Here is a 19,033-nt window from a genome sequence, read left to right as displayed (position 1 = left end):
GTGCTAGATGCAGCAAATCAGCCCCAAAACATAACCTCCTCCATGTTTCACTGTAGGTATGGTGTTCTTTTCTTTGAAAGCTTGATTTTTTCGTCTGTGATCATATGTGACTTGCCAAAAAGCTCCAGTTTTGACTCATCTGTCCAAAGGACATTCTCCCAGAAGGATTGTGGCTTGTCAATATGCATTTTAGCAATTTCCAGTTTGGCTTTTTTATGTTTTTCTTTCAAAAGTGGAGTCCTCCTGGGTATTCTTCCATGCAGCTCACTTTTGCTCAAAAAGCGATGGATGGGGCGATCAGAAACTGATGCACCTTCAACTTGGAGTTCAGCTTCTCTTTGGCAGTTATCCTTGGTTCTTTTTCTACTATTCGCACTATCCTTCTTTTCAGTCTGGGGTCGATTTTCCTCTTGCGCCCAGTGAGGTTGGCTACAGTTCCATGGACCTTAAACTTCTTAATAATATTTGCAACTGTTGTCACAGGAACATCAAGCTGCTTGGAGATGGTCTTGTAGCCTTTACCCTTATCATATCGTATATTTTCCATATTATTTTTTCTGACTGAGCTCCTCAGACAACTCTCTCCTTTGCTTTCTCTGGTCCATGTTCAGTGTGGTGCACACAATGATACCAAACAGCACAATGACTACTTTTCTCATAGGCTGAATGACTGATTACAAGATTGGAGATGTGTGATACTTATTAAAGAAACTAATTAGTTTGAAATATCACTATAATGCAATTATTTATCTTTTCTAAGGGGTACCAACAAATGTGTCCAGGCCATTTTAGAATAACTTTGTAGAATAAGCAATAATTCATCTCTTTTCAAGAGGAATGAACCATTAACTTCAATGAGCTGTAAGGGTACCAAAACAAATTTGAGCACGTCTGTATGTATATGTATGTATATGTAAATATATATGTATGTATGTATATATGTATATATATATATATATTTACATATACATACAGAAACTGACGTATTTTAAAATGTGAGTGTGTGTGTGTGTGTGTGTGTGTGTGTGTGTGTGTGTGTGTGTGTGTGTGTGTGTATATATATTGTAAGCATATACACCTTACATCCAGTCAAAAGTTTGGAATAATTAAGATATTCTGAATGATTTCTGAAGGATCATGTGACACTGAACACTGGATATATTATGCTGAATTTTTAGCTTTGCTTCACAGGAATAAATGGCAGTTATTTTAAATTGTATTTACAGTATTTTTGATTAAATAAATGTTATTTTTATAACTCCTTTTTAAGAAAGTAATGAATATGGCAGACTTGAGCAAAAAATGCATGCACATCTCTGTAAATGTAGCCTACCACAACCGACTTATGTTATGAGAGGCATCCTAGAGAATCTACTTGTCATCTCCAGGTTTCATTGCAGTAAAACTTCAGATCTCAAATCAAACGGCCCGGAAAGCAGTGACCTTTTCATCAATAATACAGTTAGGCCTACTTGTAAAATACTGGCTGTTCATTTACACTGAGAGTTTGATTGTTGGACGTCTTTTTATTTAGTGTATCTCTAGCATGTTTAGAGAATGTTTCGTATTGCGTGTCTGTGTGTGTGTGCGTGCGTGTCTAACTTCTCGTGACTCGCGTGAGCCTCCTGCTCCCTCCTGTCACTCATTCTGTGTCTGACTGTCCTGACTCCTCCCTCCCCGTGAAGGATCAGTGACCATGAAGGAGAGGACTGGAGAGTGTCGCTATCCCCCATAGTCATCCTCATACAGCAGTGGAGGCAGGTGTCACACTCCGAAGACGACACACAGGCCTGTGCTCTTCATCCAGAGTCATTCTTCATCTCGTCTGACGCACCTGTGGATGTCTGGAAACACACAGAACAGAGTCTTTCCTGCGTTGTGGTGAGTGACCAGTGTTTGGTCCTTCATGTAGGTTTAAATCTTATTACTGAAATCATTTTCTACCCTTTCATTTCACTTTGTTTGTCTGTTTATTAATTCATTCTGTATCCCTTGTACAGTTTGTCATTAGTGCTGCTATACCTGTTTATGGATGTATATAAGTAAATCTGTAAATAGCACGATGGAGTAAATACATTTAATAAGCTTTGTTAAAAAAAAACATTATTCCTAAAGCATTCTGAAACTCACTCTCACAGCCGTTACTGTTTATCAGATGTGTTTCTTAGATTTATAGAGGTGACTGTGAAATAGTGAAATTGGAGTATTTTGTCTGATGTATGCTAAATTACAGTGTCTTCTCAAGGACGAGACACAGATTGCATGGAGGTTTGCAAGTTTTTCTTGCTTTTCAGCATTTCGTTTATCCTCTGGCTTGTCAGAATTTGCTCTCCAGTTGAGTTTTCTTGCCAAAAAATGACAGCAACATCTAATTAATAATGCATTGATATTTGAAGCCAGTACAATTTAAGGAACCTGTCATAAGAAATCCACTGTTTCCAGTGTGAATACAGGGTGTAGAGTGTGTCTGTGAAACCTCTAACTTGTTACATAACCAATGAAAGATAAGTCTAAAGATCAGCTGTGGGTTTAAAATAGTCCTTTATTGGTATTTTGGGCGTTAAGATTTTTCTTTGGCCGCTTGAATCTGTCCTGTCATTGGTCAGAACAGGAATCAGATCGGCACCCTGTGGATTTTGGACTAAGAAGTTCTTAAATTGGCCTGATCCAAATCATGTTTTAAACATATCCTGTACACGAAACAAGGCGGCCTCCATATCAGTAGGAGGTACCACAAGTGTTTTTTAATGTTATTTACAGTCAGGTTTATTTTACAGGGAGTTTTCAACATGTTTTTATTTATGTATTCAACAGCAGTTAAATGCAGACAGCTTTTATGTCTGAAGTTTACAGTTGGAAATGATTAATTGATTAATCAATTGGATTTGGGTTGATAAATTGGTTTAGACGGCATCATCGTGGTTTTAGTTGATGTATAACAACCCTGATGTAATCAGAGAAGAACCTTTAAGGAAGTTCAAATGCTTAGAAAGTAATTGACACCCCTCCATTTTTTTTCTAGTTCAAGTCTAAAATTATTTTATGTATAAAATCAAACTTATTTATTATTTAATTTATTATAATTTGAATGGTATGATATTCTTATGCTATTCTGTGTTGTCATGTAAATGCCGTGGTGCGTGAATATGATCATCATTCAGTTGGTACATATCAGAGTACCATGATATTTGATACCATGGTATCGCCACAGTACTTTTTGTGAGGGAAATTAAAAGAAATGTGTAGTGGCTCTTCAACACACGGACCCAGTGCCGTATTTATTAGTCTGTTTAACCCCTCTCCCGTGCATCCAGAGTGTGCAGTCTTTATTCCCAGACGTCAGCTGGTTTAATTAGACAGTAAAATATTAATGTCCATGTGAATGCAGCTCTATTCAGCACATTTATCCTGTTCGCCCCTGCGTGTCCAGCCCAGATTAAACAGCTAGACTTACAGGAACTACACCAGAGTCTGGACCAGGGTTAACTAAAACATTTTAGTTACTTGAAATAGATAGATAGATAGATAGATAGATAGATAGATAGATAGATAGATAGATAGATAGATAGATAGATAGATAGATAGATAGATAGATAGATAGATAGATAGATAGATAGATAGATAGATAGATAGATACGTAGATAGATAGCCTTGGTAAAGATGGCTTCAAGAGATCATGTTTATCAGGAGGTCATAGGTCAGCTGTTGTCAAAGGGAAGTTAAATAGAGGAAATGTGAGGCAGGTCGTCCACGGCTGAATAATTTAGCATGAGAATGTTTACAGCTGCTATTGTCTTGTTTGTTTTTACCTTTTTTTCCTTTTTTATACACTTTAATTTACTGCTCTTGCTTTTGATATGGTTATTGTTTGTTTCTGTTCACTTGGTTCTTAAAAGCTACGGAGGCGATGTGTTTGTGTGTCTGCTTGCACAGTAGTCAACATTCGAAGTGGATCCAAAAAGTTCATCAAAGTTGTCCTAAGACAAGAGTGGGTATTGTTCAAAATTCATGTATAACTTTGATGAAAGGTTTTGATCCACTTGAAATGTTGACTACTGTATTTCAGTGTTGTGTGTCCCATGTCCACATGAAATCAAAATGGCCAATTCTTGTTTTGTTTTTATTAAATATTGCAATATTTATTATTAATTATTGATTTATCCATGCGCATCATTTATTTATTTTTATTTTTAAATCATGTGCTTTCATAATCTTTAAACAAAATAACTTCCCCTCCATCTTGTAGCTCATCTCTCCTCTGATGATGTGTTTATTGGCGCGAGGGCGGGACAACCTGTCACTCACAGGAGATCCACCAATAGCAATCCAAAACCGTCTAATCAGTTCCACATGGTCAAAATCAAGTCCCGCCTTACATTTCTTTCTCATTTCGAAAAGCCGTTTCACTCGTATTCATCACAATAGGGAAGCAACATCTGTTTCATGCTGATTTTATATATATTTATCTGTGTGTTTATCTGACTTTCAGTGCTTGACAGTAATTCAATTTCAATTTAATGTGCAACACAAAAACAGTATGAGTGTTGCATGAGTAGTTGCCATGTTGCTCCATCTAAAAAAAATTAAATCTTATGATTAATGTTCTATATTTTTTATACATGCAGGCTTATGACCTCATATTACTTGAAAGACTATTTGCAATATTTGTACTTTTTTTGTCATACAGTATTTGTATAATAAAACCAAATATTATAAAAAATTGTGAGAACTGAGAAATGGAAAATAAATTAGGTTAGAGTACAAAAAAGTCAAATAATCGTTGTACAAATCCAGTTAACAAATAGTATAGACAAATGAAGTAAAGCAATGGTGTAAAATTAATTTTAAAGAGAATTTTAACAAGTTTTTCAGGTCGAGTGACAGATAATCTGAATGTAATGCTCTGTGCTTCACTATGTGTTTGTGTCGACCAGAAGCATTTTGTTGGTACTGTATTATGACGATGCACTTTAAAAGAAAGTTTGCAGATGTGTATGTCATGATTATGTCATGCACACTGTAGGAGTGTTTTGGGTAGCACTAATCTTGATGTGTGGCTCTTTCTCAGGGTCCCGTGTGGTGACGTCTGATGTCCAGGAGGAAACACAAACAGCACGGTCATGGTCATTCTACAGCAGGTACACAAACACTTCTGCGGAAGTCTCTGGACCAAAAATGTGACATGAGACATGAAGTAATTTAACGTCGTCTCATGTGACAGTTTGCAGACTCTGCTCAAGCTGTGTGCGTTCATGTGTTTTGAAAGAGGCGTAGCTTTGGAGAGAGCGCTCTAAAAAGAGGGCGGGATCTCATGCTTTCAAAGCTAGCTTAAGTAAAGTATTTGAGTAAATGTTATTAGTTACTGTACTTAAAGGTATAGCGGAGGATGTTTTACTTCCTGGTGGGTAACCTATACTATTGGTCCTCCTAATTGTCAGTCATTCTGGTGAATCAATCAAACTTTTCAAAAAGTGGAGAGGGCGGGTCTTATCTAAAATTTGGAAAGATCCTCCGCTATACCTTTAAGTATCTTTTTGTAGTTTTACTGAATATCATAGATATAAGCAACTTACTTTCTACTCTCTTACATTTTTGAATAAGTACTCTTTATTCCAATATATTTGTGATGAGTAATGCAACTGCTGAATTCGTAACCGCATACTAACATATAGGCTACTCTCACTATCTTTACTATCTAAGAGAAATCTGAATCATTCCCTTCCGAATCTTGCAGAGACGGAGAGTGTGAGTAGGAGCTGTCCATGAGCTAGGAGCAGGAGAAACTTTTGCTAGGTATTCTGATTAATTATTTTGTCATTTCGCCTCCACGTCCCCCCGATTGCCTGCGAGCTTCTCCTCCCGTCCATACGGTAATTCTCTACTGTGCGACAGAGAGTCGCGTGGTTATGACGCAATCATTAGCCTACTTTTACAAAAACTGCTTCTACGGAGCCATAACATAAGCTACAAGGTAATGGAGCGTTTTATACATTGTCGTGTTTCTTTAGAAATAAATAATGGACAAATGGAGTCTTCAAACGCCTCAGATGTAAAGTTATTCGCTGTCAAAGTGACGCCAAAATGAATGGGAGTCAATGGGATGCTAACAGCAGGTGAAGTTCTGCTACAAGATGGTGGCACGTGGCCGGCTTCAACTTCCAGTCGGCTTCTTTCCCGCTTGATTACTCCTTACATTTTGCATGGCACCTAACTTTTTCTGCAGTAGTTTATTTCTGCTACAAAACAAGCAATATCGCCATCTACAGGGCATTGAATGTACTATGTCTTACTCGCTTGCTTACTGAGCCCTACTCACCTAAACTAGTCAACAAGGCTATTTTACACGAATGCGAGTGCATTAGCAGGTAGTTTTTTGAATCGCAGGTGTTTTATAAATGAGATGAGGATATAGCTGGAGCCGTTGAGGAGGCTGAAACCAAGTAGGCTTTGAATATTTCATTTTACTTAACATTACTTTATTTATCTATTATATTGAAGAGACCTTGAAGAGATTTTGGTTTACTTGTGTCTGTTTTGAGCACTTGAGCTTAACTGAACTTGATTGTTTGTAGACGTTTAAGAGACTGTTGTGTGGACCTTGATTTATTGGAGTTTTGAAGTGTTCGGTTTTATTTTGATTTTCGAAAATAAGCATCCTCACAAATCAGCCGTTTCTTGTTTTTCACTGGTGTGTCTCTTAGGTTTTGAGGACTAGTGCGTCTCTGAGCCTACATTCAGTATGAGTAAAATACTTATGTTCATTTAAAACCAGATACTTTACTCAAGTCATATTGGAATTGGTGGTTTGTAACTAGTAATGGTGTTAGGCTACATAGTAACGTATCTGGGTTTCACTTTATTTTGATGGTCCCTTTAACACATTCTGTTGACTATAAGTTGCACCTACATTTCTACTAACTCTCATTGGAGTATTGGTTAACTGGTTGGGTTAGGGCTAGAATAAGTTGACATGTACTTGCAAAGTTACTTATATTCAGTAGAATATCTGTTGGAGGACCATCAAAATAAAAAGGTAGTAAGCAGACCGTCTATTAATACTCTAATGACTGCTAGTTGAAATGTCGTTGCAAAGTTACTTATAGGCAACAGAATGTTAAAAGGGACCATCAAAATAAAGTGTTACCGCTTTTACTCAAGTGTGGTTTTCAGGTACTCTTTACACCTCTGCATGCTGGCTGTGAATGTGTTTTGTTCTTTGGTGCCCGTAGAGGTCAGTTGGGAACAACACTGGTTTGACATTGAGACACATGTAAACACTCGGTCCAGAAATAAAGCTCCTTCAGTGGAGCGGAGAACGTAAATGCTGTTAACTAATTATCTCTAATCTGATCAGGGTCTCAGTACCATATACTCTGCCTCTGCCCTTAGTAATTTGTCAATCTGTATTGTTCTTTCAGCGTGTTGTCTCGTTTAGGCTACTTCTTTATTAGTGCTGCTCGGGTTAAAGAAGTTGTTTGCATGTCTGGATTCTTGAGTTAAGTTCTAAGACCCTTAAGTTTAAGACCCTCTCATTTTGTGATAAATGACAGATTGTGTTCTCACTCAGTTCAACACCTGAATCTCATTACCAGTGCTCATTACTAGCAGAAAGCTGTTCAAAACAGTGGTGTAGGCGAGTCAGGGGCTGGTTGTCACACTTTTTACTGCAATGAATACTTCTCAGAGTTGGCTTATTTGTGAAGGTCAGTTTCTGTATAAACACAAATAAGGACCACTGATAAGGACCAGGACTAAAAAAAGAATAAGAAACATTCACCCCATAGCAGGGCATGTTGTAAGTTGTCACCTTATACCTGCTGTTTATTGATGCTTTAAAAAAAAAAAAAAAAAAATATATATATATATATTTTTTTTTTTTATTGGCTAATTAATGGCTTTTCTATGGAAGCTTGTTTCCGCCACTGAATAAAACATTTTAAAAGATAATTGCGACTTTTTATCTCACAATTGCGAGTTTACATCTCGCAATTCTGACTTTATTTCTCAGAATTGCGAGATATAAAGTCAGAATTGCGTGAAATAAAGTCAGAATTCTGAGATATAAAGTCAGAATTGCGAGATATAAAGGCGCAATTGCGTCTTATAAAGTCAGAATTCTGACTTTTTTTCTCGCAATTGCGACTTTATATCACGCAATTCTGACTTTATATCTCAGAATTCTGACTTTATTTCACGCAATTCTGACTTTATATCTCGCAATTCTGACTTTATTTCACGCAATTCTGACTTTATATCTCAGAATTCTGACTTTATATCATGCAATTCTGACTTTATAACACATAATTGCGAGTTTATATCTCGCAATTCTGACATCTTTTCTCAGAATTGTGAGATATAAAGTCCAATTCTAAGGGGAAAAAAAAGACGGACTTTTTTTTTTTTTTTACCTTAGAATAGTTTATATCTCACAATTCTGACTTTATATCTCCCAATTGCGTGATATAAAGTTAGAATTCTGAGATATAAAGTCAGAATTGCGTGATATAAAGTTGCAATTGCGTGTTATAAAGTCAGAATTCTGACTTTATAACACGCAATTGTGACTTTATTTCACGCACTTCAGACTTTATATCTCGCAATTCTGACTTTAAAACACGCAATTGCGACTTTATTTCACGCAATTCTGACTTTATATCTCGCAATTCTGAGAAATAAAGTCAGAATTGTGAGATGTAAACTAGCAAAAGTGAGATAAAAAGTCGCAATTATCTTTTATTTTTTTTATTTTGTGGCGGAAACAAGCTTCCATACTTTTCAGCTAAATTGAAACTGAAAAAATTTTGTAAAATCGATTCATTAAACATGAAAAAATGAAAAAAGGTAAATACATTTTTGGCATGACAACTCTCGGAGTGTTTATGGATATGACAATTTTAATATGTTTGGTCTTGGCAGAATAGATCTGGTACGCTGCTGCTGCCGTTTGTTTTTGCTGCTGCTAAAGAGCAAATACGGGACGGGACGGGAAAATACTTTTCACACTGCGTGACTATCTGGGGTAACATTCAGTTGCTGCTGTGTTCACACTGCGCGATGGATCGGCGACAGGAGGTTTCACACTGCATGACCTTACAAAAGAAAGAATCGTCGACAACTTCTGTCTGGTCCGCAAACTACGTTTCACAACCAAACACACGCGACAAGTGACAAGGAACCAAGAACAAAGTCGACAGGTCCAGATATTTAGCATGCCAAATATCTCACAGGCGTCGGCGATTCTCTCAGATCGCGTCTTTGATAATTCACACTGCGTGATTGTCACTCACGTGAACGACCACCGATTTGCCTACGATTTCGGGCATTTGTCGGCGATCTCCCAAAACCTGTCGGCGAAAATCGGCCCTAGAATTGTTCAGTGTGAACTCGGCTTAAGACATGCTGCTGCTGTACAATATAGCGTTCATGAATTACCCATAGCAGATCTATACAGGTGGAGCTGGGGAAGGTGGAGGGTTTCTGTAAGCACGCTGAAACTGCTACAGCAAAGCTGACCAAGTATTTGAAGGTTGATCAGCAAGCTCATTGGTTACTGATACAGCAGGAACCAATCAGTTGTGCCCTATAGAGCATGGTGTGATTGCAAGCAGATTGAGTTAAGGACCTATCAGCCTGTGCCATCTAGAGTTTCATGACAGAACTTTGTATAAATTGATGTTTTAAACAATTGTCCATTGTTGTGGCTAACAGAAATTACAAAATATAAAACAAATGTGACAACTTGTCCTATCTGACATTTATGAAAAAATTATAAAAATAGTAAATAGTGACTCTTCACTTATTATATGTTAGTGTTTTTTTTTTTATCACAGCTAATACAAAAATGTTGATTTTTTGACTGAAAAAAAAAATGTTTACTTGTAGACCTTGTAGATATCTATGTGACAACTAGCCCCAATCTTACAATTCTTAATTATTTACAAGTCTCATAATTACTTACAATATGTTTGTGCAAATACGGAGAGTTGAATGCTTGGTTTGCGCTATATATAATACTTTGACATCTACAAATCTCTGTCTCAATACTACAACTGTAGTAACAAGGGTTATTTTTGTAGGTTATTTTAGAAACATGCTGGTCCATTGGCTCTACATGTCTAGGATCTGCCAGTGCAGTGGAAACCTCATGAACACAGAACACAGAACTCGTCTCATCTGCCTTTCTGTGTCTCTAATCACTGCTGACAGGACCTCATTTTTAGGACAAGAAAGTGGTCATTCATGGGCTGATAAATTCACAGGGGTACGAGGGAACCTCGCCTCTGTCTGTCACAGTGGAGTGAATGGTTGCAGTGATATGTCACCTTAAAGAACACAGACTGAAACGAGGGGTTAGCGGTCAGCAGGTGCCGTAACAGGACAGTGTGTTTGGAATGGGGTTGCAATGGAGATGAAGGGGGCTAAAGCACAGGAAAGGGATGTGAGAACGCGCAGACTGAGTTACAAGTATCTCACATTAATACAGGTAAGGCTGGGGATTAAAGACATTAATGGTTTAGTTGCAAATAGGACTTTTAATAGCGTAAAAAATAGATGCCACATATTTCTTATATTTATAAAAGTGGGATTGACTGTGAGTAAGAAATCATAAAAGGTGAATCTCATGAGAGCATTCCCAATTTATCCCAAAATTACAGGAAAAAAACAATAAATTATATTCTGAAGACTTCTTATATCATAATTTAATGACAGTTACTCTAAATAAATACTTGATTCATCCGTAGTACTGCCTTTATATTGTTTATTTAAAAAATCATGTCATTTAAACAATGCAATCTAATGAGCATTATCACTGAAATTAATGAGGAAAAAACTCAAAAGCATAAGATGAGACTGAGAATCTAGGTGAAAAATGTGCTTAATCACTATGAAAATAATGTCAAAATGCACAAAATATAATATAATTTTACACTTATATTTTTCTTTCTTTCTTATGTTCTTGACAATCTTTGTGACTGTAAGATACTACATGAATTTCATGGAGCAACACCTTGTATATGTTATTTTAGTATTATTTATATAGTATTATAGTGTTTATTCATGTTGTACATTTTTTATAGTTATATATATATATATATATATATATATATACAGTATTAGTTTTAATTTTGTTTCGTGGTTTCATATTATTTTTTTCTTTAGAAAAAATCTATTTAGCTTTAATTTATTCAGTTTTAGTTTGAGTAACTTTAGTATTTCAACCTATTTTATTTCATAAAATATATTTAATTCTTCTAAGTTTGTTTTTATTTATGTTTTATTTCAGCTTTATTTAAAATGAATCAAAACCATTTTTAATAGTTTTAGTTAACAATAACAACACTGATTATTACAATCTTTTTCTGGCTCATAATTAATTAGCATTGATTAATGAATGCACTCAGTCTGAGGTACGAATATTCCAGTCTTTTAAGTGCCCATCCAATGACATCACCTGTTTCATTCTCCACCCACTGGAAGTGGGTGGGGCCAACAGAACAGACACTCCCCCTGAGTGAGTGAGTGAGTGAGTGAGTGCAGTCATGCATGCAGAGCAATGAGAATAAGACCAGCATTCACCAGGTTCATGTCCATGTTGTTGTGAGAGGACAGATAGCTACAACATAACCCTGGAAACATGCTTTACATCTACACTGGTTTACAGTACCAGCTTATAAGGAGAGCGTTTAATGGTTTAAATGCAATAGTGGTTTAATTGCTTAGGCATGTTTTATGAATATTATGCTGTAATGTTCCAGTTTGGCAATGACACTGTGCACTGAGGCAGAACATTTGGCGGCGTTTTAATGGTGGTTGCAGAGAAACACCAGCTGTCCTTTAGAACATAAATTATCCTTTGTTTGACCTTTGCCTAATTTTGTCATCTAAATGCTAATTAATACCAATCCAGACCAAATTTTAAACTGAATGCCAAGACCAATATGATTTAGGCTACTGTCATTTTTCGTGTTTGCCAAGTCAAGCATCTATTACTGCTCATGTTCTGGGTTAGCAGTTTGGCATTGCCTGACTAGAAAATATGAAAATCTGGACTTGATAATGCGTTGAATATACTCAATTCTAAATGTTTTTATCTCCTCACAAATTCAAAATGCTTTCCTTTTTGCAAAATAAGGGTTGTTGCCAAGAGGGGGCGATCTTATCTTATATGAGCTCTCATAAACTCGATGGGTTTTTGGTTTACATTAGGCTACGTTAAGAAACTGATGCTCCAAGTCTTCTTTGTTTATTGTTTGTGCTGCCGCTCACTAATGCATTTCAGATTAGGTTGCAGAGTGTTTTATGACGCACATCCTTTACATCTATTGTAGTAACTGTAGTAGCCTACCGCATTATTGTTTGTCGGGGATAATGCATGATCTAACTAACACAAACGTCATTCGTCTTGTCGTGCTGATCGTTTGCACTTGCTGAATAATTTACCTGCGCTGCTGCAGTCTCATACACCTGCACGGCTATAAATGTTCACCACCATGTTTTCATCTCATTTGAACTGGATCAGCAACTGGGATATTTAATTAGAGGTCCAGTTTCTAAATGTTCTTCCAATGACCGAGCTTTGTTTCAGGAGCTTTGTTTTATGTTGTGCGCCTCATATAGTGATTTATTTTATTTTATTTTATTTTATTGCAGCCTCAATACCTTAAAAGTCATAAATAATAAATTCCAGTCAAAATAGTCACTAAAAAACTTGCTTTGTCCATTAGAGAATCACAAATGATTAAAAAAGACCTTTATAATAAAAGTTTGAAAATCTTGTTGCATTAGACCTATGTGAACTCGATTGGACAAACAGAAATCATTGAGCCAGAATTCATTATTTTCGGCGATTGTTCTTTATGTGTGAATGTAAGCATTCAAAAGTCTGTGGTCGGGTAAGCTTTTTGATGTGTTTGAAATAAGTCTCTCTATGCTCACGAAGGCTGTATTTATTTGAGCAAAAATTATGAAATATATTGATATCATAATTTAAAAACAATGAAATATTTCATATATTTTAAAATGTAGTCTAATTTATTCCTGTGATGCAAAGCTGAATTTTCAGCATTATTACTCCAGTCTTGAGTGTCACATGATCCTTCAGAAATCATTCTGGTAACACTTTACAATAAGGTTCATTAGTTAACTATGTTAACATGAACTAAGAACAATAGCATTTGTAAATGCTATTGTTGTCTTATAGCAAAAGCATTTGTTGAAAACAGTTGTGCTGCGGTGTAAATGAACAATACAAACTCATTTCTATCATCATATGACAATTATTTAATAGAAATGATTTGCAGTTGAGATAGGAACCCAAGTTGGTTTGGTGACATTTGATCTATATCTTACACCACTTGCTATAAGAGCTGTATTGTCAGTATACTGTATGTTCACAAAGTATTTTCTCTATTATTTTTTAGTTTCTGTTTCTGCACTCAGACTTTCAAAGTCTTGCTTTTCAATGAATACTTAAGTGAGCCACATTTCTTTCCTAGAGTGCTCTTGTTTTAGCCTCTGATAGTCTGTTAGGAGGTTTGATAACGAAAGGCAGAGAGGAGGAGTGAGCTAACAATGCAGTTGTTGTCTTGGCATGAATTATTCAGCCGTGTGTCGTTGCTAGGATTGTATCAGCGATGCTGGCTGGCAATGCTGCCTTCTCAGACGTGACAGCTGCGGCCAAACGGTGTTGGGTTCTCCCTCTACCTGTATTGATTTGCCTTTGGGGATATTTAGTTAATTAAAAAGCTCCATATTAACTGGGGATCCACCTCCACACCCAATGCAATGACCAGCCCTTCCTCAATTGAAAGACAGGAACAGACACACCATACACATATACACAAGCAAGAGTGGAGACAGTGAGGCAGTAGAGAAAAAATGACTTAAAGAACAAGAAAGTGAACGGAGCAATAAATACAGAGAGGAACGATCCACACAGGATCAGGCTTTGGGCCTCAGATTTGGTTTCCTTTGTGCAAATGATGCCCTAGAGGAGACGCTTGTGTGTTTCAGGACGTAGTGCAGACAACTTGGACTCCTGTTTTTGTCTCTACAATTATTTTTGTCCTGTTGTCGGACCGGAAAGGAAACATTTTGTTGTTGTTGTGATATCCTGGGTCTCTGGACGGCTGGTTTTAATGCTCACACACCTGCTGAGGAAGTGAGGGTGTGGATGTGTGTGAGGTATATCAAGACGTTCTCGGTCTGGAGTTTTGCCATTTGCATGGATTAGAGTTTGATCTCGTGAGGATGTACAAGCGTCGGGATTACGTCGAACTCTACGAGAAGGATCAGGCAAAGTGGGCCTTAGTACGAAATGTCAACACTGTGTTCAAACACAGCACTCTATTACCGGTATGTGTGGAGAGTTGCCAGTTACTTGCAAATGCTTACCATTCATTTAATGGTGTCTTGTTGGAATTACAGTATATTTTGGTGGATTTACATTTGAATTCAGTTTGATTTTGATCTAACACTAAGTAATAAAGTGTGTTCAGTGTGTGCATGATGTCCTGCATGATTTGTCAAAAAATGTGTTTTATTTAATTGTAATTAAGTTTCTCTATTTCAAGTTGCTTGGATAAAAGCATCTGATGAATGCATACATAAATGTTGTTGAGGAGAGGTGTGCTGGTTCTTTACTAAGTGATCAGACTTGCAGGTTTGCAGTACTTTTTGAGTTGCATCATACACCGATGATGTCACAGCGTCTCAGTCTTCGGTTTTTGAATGAAGTGATGATGTCAGACTAATGTCATTTACAAATAATAAACTCTGTGATGCAGGGTTATTAACTGAAACTAAAACCATAAAATAAACATGTACTGTAAAATATAAAAAACTTAAACTTATTTTGCCAAGGCAACATTTCTCCTTTTAATTACTAAAGTACTAAAATAACAGAATAAAAAATGCAAAAAAATATTTAGACTACTACTACTTAAAAATGTTAACTAAATAAAATAAAAATGTATTTAAAATGTTAATTAAAACTATAGGATCCCAATCAAATCTAAAATAACACTGATGCCCGATGGTCTGAATTGTGTTTCAGGGCGACTATGTCTGGCTGGACCTGAAGACAGGCCGGGAGTTTGAGGTCCCGATCGGAGCCGTGGTGAAGCTCTGTGATTCTGGTCAGATCCAAGTCTTGGATGATGAAGGAAATGTAAGTTATTGATCATTGCTGATCTGTTGGGCTGAAAAGCTGCTCTTCTTCTGGCTGATCTGTATGATTTTTTGCATTACATATGTTTCATTTCATATAAAGACTAGACACGTGACTTTGGAGCTAATAATTATCCTGAAGTTCTTTGGTGTGGGTTTTTTTTTCTTTTGCATTGAATCTATGGATCTGCATTCTTTTCAGGAACACTGGATCTCTCCCCAAAATGCCACGAACATCAAACCGATGCACCCCACCTCCATCCACGGGGTGGAGGACATGATTCGACTGGGGGATCTGAATGAGGCGGGGATCCTCCGGAACCTTCTCATCCGCTACAGAGAACATCTCATCTATGTAAGTCCTGCTGTCTTACATTCAAAGTATTGAAGGTCTATGTTTTGTTGCGTAAACATAGAACTAATGCAAAACTCCACATCAGATGTGGAGGTGCAGTTTTGTGATTAATGGAAAGTATGTTTTGAATAGGTTTCTATTTTGAAGGTTTTAGATTAGTTAATAAATGTATAAATGTGAATGACCTGAATCAAATTAAATTAATGAAAGAAAAAAAAATGATGCAGGTCCTCTAATTGAATCAGTTACTCGTGTATATATATACACTATATATTGGGACACCCCTACAAATCATTGAATTCAGGTGTTCCAATCACTTCCATGGCCACAGTTGTATAAAATCAAGCACCTAGGCATGCATACAGCTTCTACAAACATCTGTGAAAGAATAGGTTGCTTTCAGGAGCTCAGTGAATTCAAGCGTGGTACCTTGATAGATTTCCACCTGTGCAATAAGATCATTCATGAAATTTCCACACTACTAAATATTCCACAGTCAACTGTTATTATATTAACTTTGTATATTATAACAAAGTGGAAGCAATTGGGAACAACAGCAACTCAGCTACGAAGTGGTAGGCCACGTAAAATCACAGAGCGGGGCCCGCGCATGCTGAGGCGCACAGTGCGCAGAAGTCGCTACAGACCTCCAAACTTCGCGTGACCTTCAGATTAGCTCAAGAACAGCTAGAAGAGCTCCATGGAATGGGTTTCTATGGCCGAGCAGCTGCATCCAAGCCTTACATCACCAAGTGTGGTGTAAAGCACACGCCACTGGACTCTAGAGCAGTGGAGACGTGTTCTCTGGAGTGACGAATCCCGCTTCTCTGTCTGGCAATCCGATGGACGAGTCTGGGTTTGGCGGTTAACAGGAGAACGGTACTTGCCTGACTGCATTGTGCCAAGTGTAAAGTTTGGTGGAGGGGGGATTATGGTGTGGGGTTGTTTTTCAGGGGTTGGGCTTGGCCCCTTAGTTCCAGTGAAAGGAACTCTTAATGCTTCAGCATACCGAGACATTTTGGACAATTTCATGCTCTCAACTTTGTGAGAACAGTTTGGAGATGGCGCCTTCCAGAAGAGTTAAAGCTGTTATAGCTGCAAAGGGAGGGCCAACTCCATATTAAACCCTATGGATTAAGAATGGGATGTCATTAAAGTTAAGCTTAATGTAAAGGCAGATGTCCCAAAACTTTTGGCGATATAGTGTTTATATATATACTTTTTTTTATAAATTACAGCAGAAAAATAGTCTGGTTTTCTGGTTTTAGAGGGGTTTTACACTTGCAGGCTGGCCAACCAGGTAAACCAGCAGAACACCATCTTGCGTTGCCAGTGAGACTAGTTTAAACCAATCTATGTGTACTCTATATACATATAAAATAATTGATAATGGGATATTTCAGTTATTCATTGTGAAAGATGCCCTATTCTATGAGTTAAATTAATCAAAATAATTATCCAGGTCCACTAATTTGCTCAGTTGCTCAAAACCAAATGAATAAATAAATTTCAAATATATTATACACAACTATTGTCAAAAAAATTATAATAATTGGAATAAATAATGTGGTATTTCTGTTTCATTATGGTCATCGCAAAGACAAAAACAGTTTGTTGCCCCTTTCCATTAATTAAATCCATAAGAGCCTTTATCTACCCTGTTTTTAGTAACTCCACTTTAATAACTCCCCTCAGTTATTTGCTTTGGTTATATTCTCTTCTCTTCTTTTTCTCTATATGAAGACTAACTGTGGTGGTCGGGTGAGTATGCAAACATCATTTTCACACGCATGGCTGCTCGCTGTTCATTGCCTCACTCTGAGTGAGTGTGTTTTCATTACGATTCTCCATTTCAACATGGCTCTGAGGTCTGCGGTAACAGGACACTGATACATCCCACTGTAACAGCACCCTCCGAAAAGCAAGACGCCCGTGCACTCTCCTCTCATTGTCATATTCACTCACTCTGCCTCGTAACCAATATGACTGTCTGTCTTGTGCCGTAACATGACTGTTGATTTCTGCATGTCCTCTACATGAACTAACGTGTCAATATTGCACAAAAGTAAAGAAAAACAAGTGGTTTATTTTTACCTTATACTGTATAATTATTCTGCAGTGTTGTAATGTCAAGAATTACATTCCTAAGAGGATATTTTATTAATTTTTACGTCGTTTGGTCCATTAAAGAACAAAGAAACAAACATATCCACTCATGTTCCTCTGCTTCAGCTCTATTTCTGTATCCTTTGTAGACTTATACCGGGTCCATCTTAGTGGCTGTAAACCCGTATCAGCTGCTGCCCATCTATACGGCAGACCAGATTCGCCTCTACACCAATAAGAAGATCGGAGAGATGCCTCCACACATCTTTGCCATCGCTGACAACTGTTACTTCAACATGCAACGCAACAACAAAGACCAGTGTTGTATCATAAGGTGCGTAAACCTGTAAGACTCTGTTAGCAATGCTTGGTGTGAGTGCTTCCATTAAAGCTTGATGGGAAGACTTATGTCTGTCGATCTATTGTTTAGGAACTGGATATCTTCAGGTTAACCCAAACCCTTTTCTTGAGCCTAACCCTATAACCCTAAGACTTACCTTATTCCTGATTATGACCACAAGGCCAATCCTGATCCCGACCTATACATTACCCTGGTCATTTTAAACCTAACGCCAACTTTGATCTCACTTCTACCAGATTAAAGTACAGGACAATATTTTTGATGCCGTTGACAGTGCTACTATGGAAGCTTGTCTCCGCCACAGAATAATACATTTTAAAAGATAATTGCGACTTTTTATCTCACTATTGCGAGTTTACATCTACCCCACTTCTGAGAAATAAAGTCAGAATTGCAAGATATAAAGTCAGAATTGCGTGATATAAATTTGCAATTGCATGTTTTAAAGTCAGAATTGCGAGATAAAAACATGCAATTTTGAGAAAAAGTCAGAATTGTGAGTTTATTTCTTGCAATTGCGAGTTTATATATCACAATTCTGACTTTATAACACACAATTCTGACTTTATATCACGCAATTCTGACTTTATAACACAATTGCAACTTTATATCACGCAATTCTGACTTTATATCTCGCAATTGCGAATTTATATCACGCAATTCTGAGATAAAAAGTCAGAATTGTGAGATAATTACCTTTCTTATTTTTTATTCTGTGATGGAAACAAGCTTCCATATACTCTAGTCCCAAATTTGGGACTTATCTCAAATATCTACTTCTACTCCTAACCTTGGTAGCAGAAAGTGCATATCAGTTTCCCAGAACAAGGTTTACCATCTAGAGTCTAGACACAACCCAACCATAAAGGGATAGTTCACCCAAAAATGAAAATTCTGTCATCATTTACTCACCCTCAAAATGTTCTGCTGAACACAAAAGAAGATATTTTGAAGAATGTCGGTAACCAAACAGTTGATGGACCCCACTGACTTCCATAGTATTTTTTTCCCCATACTATGCAAGTCAAATGTTCTTCACACTA

General features: G+C 37.0%; 1 protein-coding gene across 1 annotated transcript in view; it reads left to right on the top strand.

Moving 5' to 3' along the window:
* Window positions 1-14,250: 14,250 nt before the first annotated feature.
* Window positions 14,251-19,033, top strand: part of myo7aa (myosin VIIAa) — a gene marked incomplete at its 5' end in the record, with an annotated part of 37,358 nt that continues 32,575 nt past the window's right edge. Inside the window, 4 exons of the mRNA XM_081373228.1 lie at window positions 14,251-14,355; window positions 15,056-15,169; window positions 15,371-15,523; window positions 17,779-17,963. Coding sequence (XP_081229354.1) covers window positions 14,251-14,355; window positions 15,056-15,169; window positions 15,371-15,523; window positions 17,779-17,963 — 557 coding nt within the window. The remainder of the gene's footprint in view (window positions 14,356-15,055; window positions 15,170-15,370; window positions 15,524-17,778; window positions 17,964-19,033) is intronic.

Source organism: Scardinius erythrophthalmus (assembly GCF_964197995.2).
Source record: "Scardinius erythrophthalmus genome assembly, chromosome: 8".
NCBI lineage: Eukaryota > Metazoa > Chordata > Actinopteri > Cypriniformes > Leuciscidae > Scardinius > Scardinius erythrophthalmus.
This window is presented reverse-complemented; position numbering and strand designations above follow the sequence as displayed.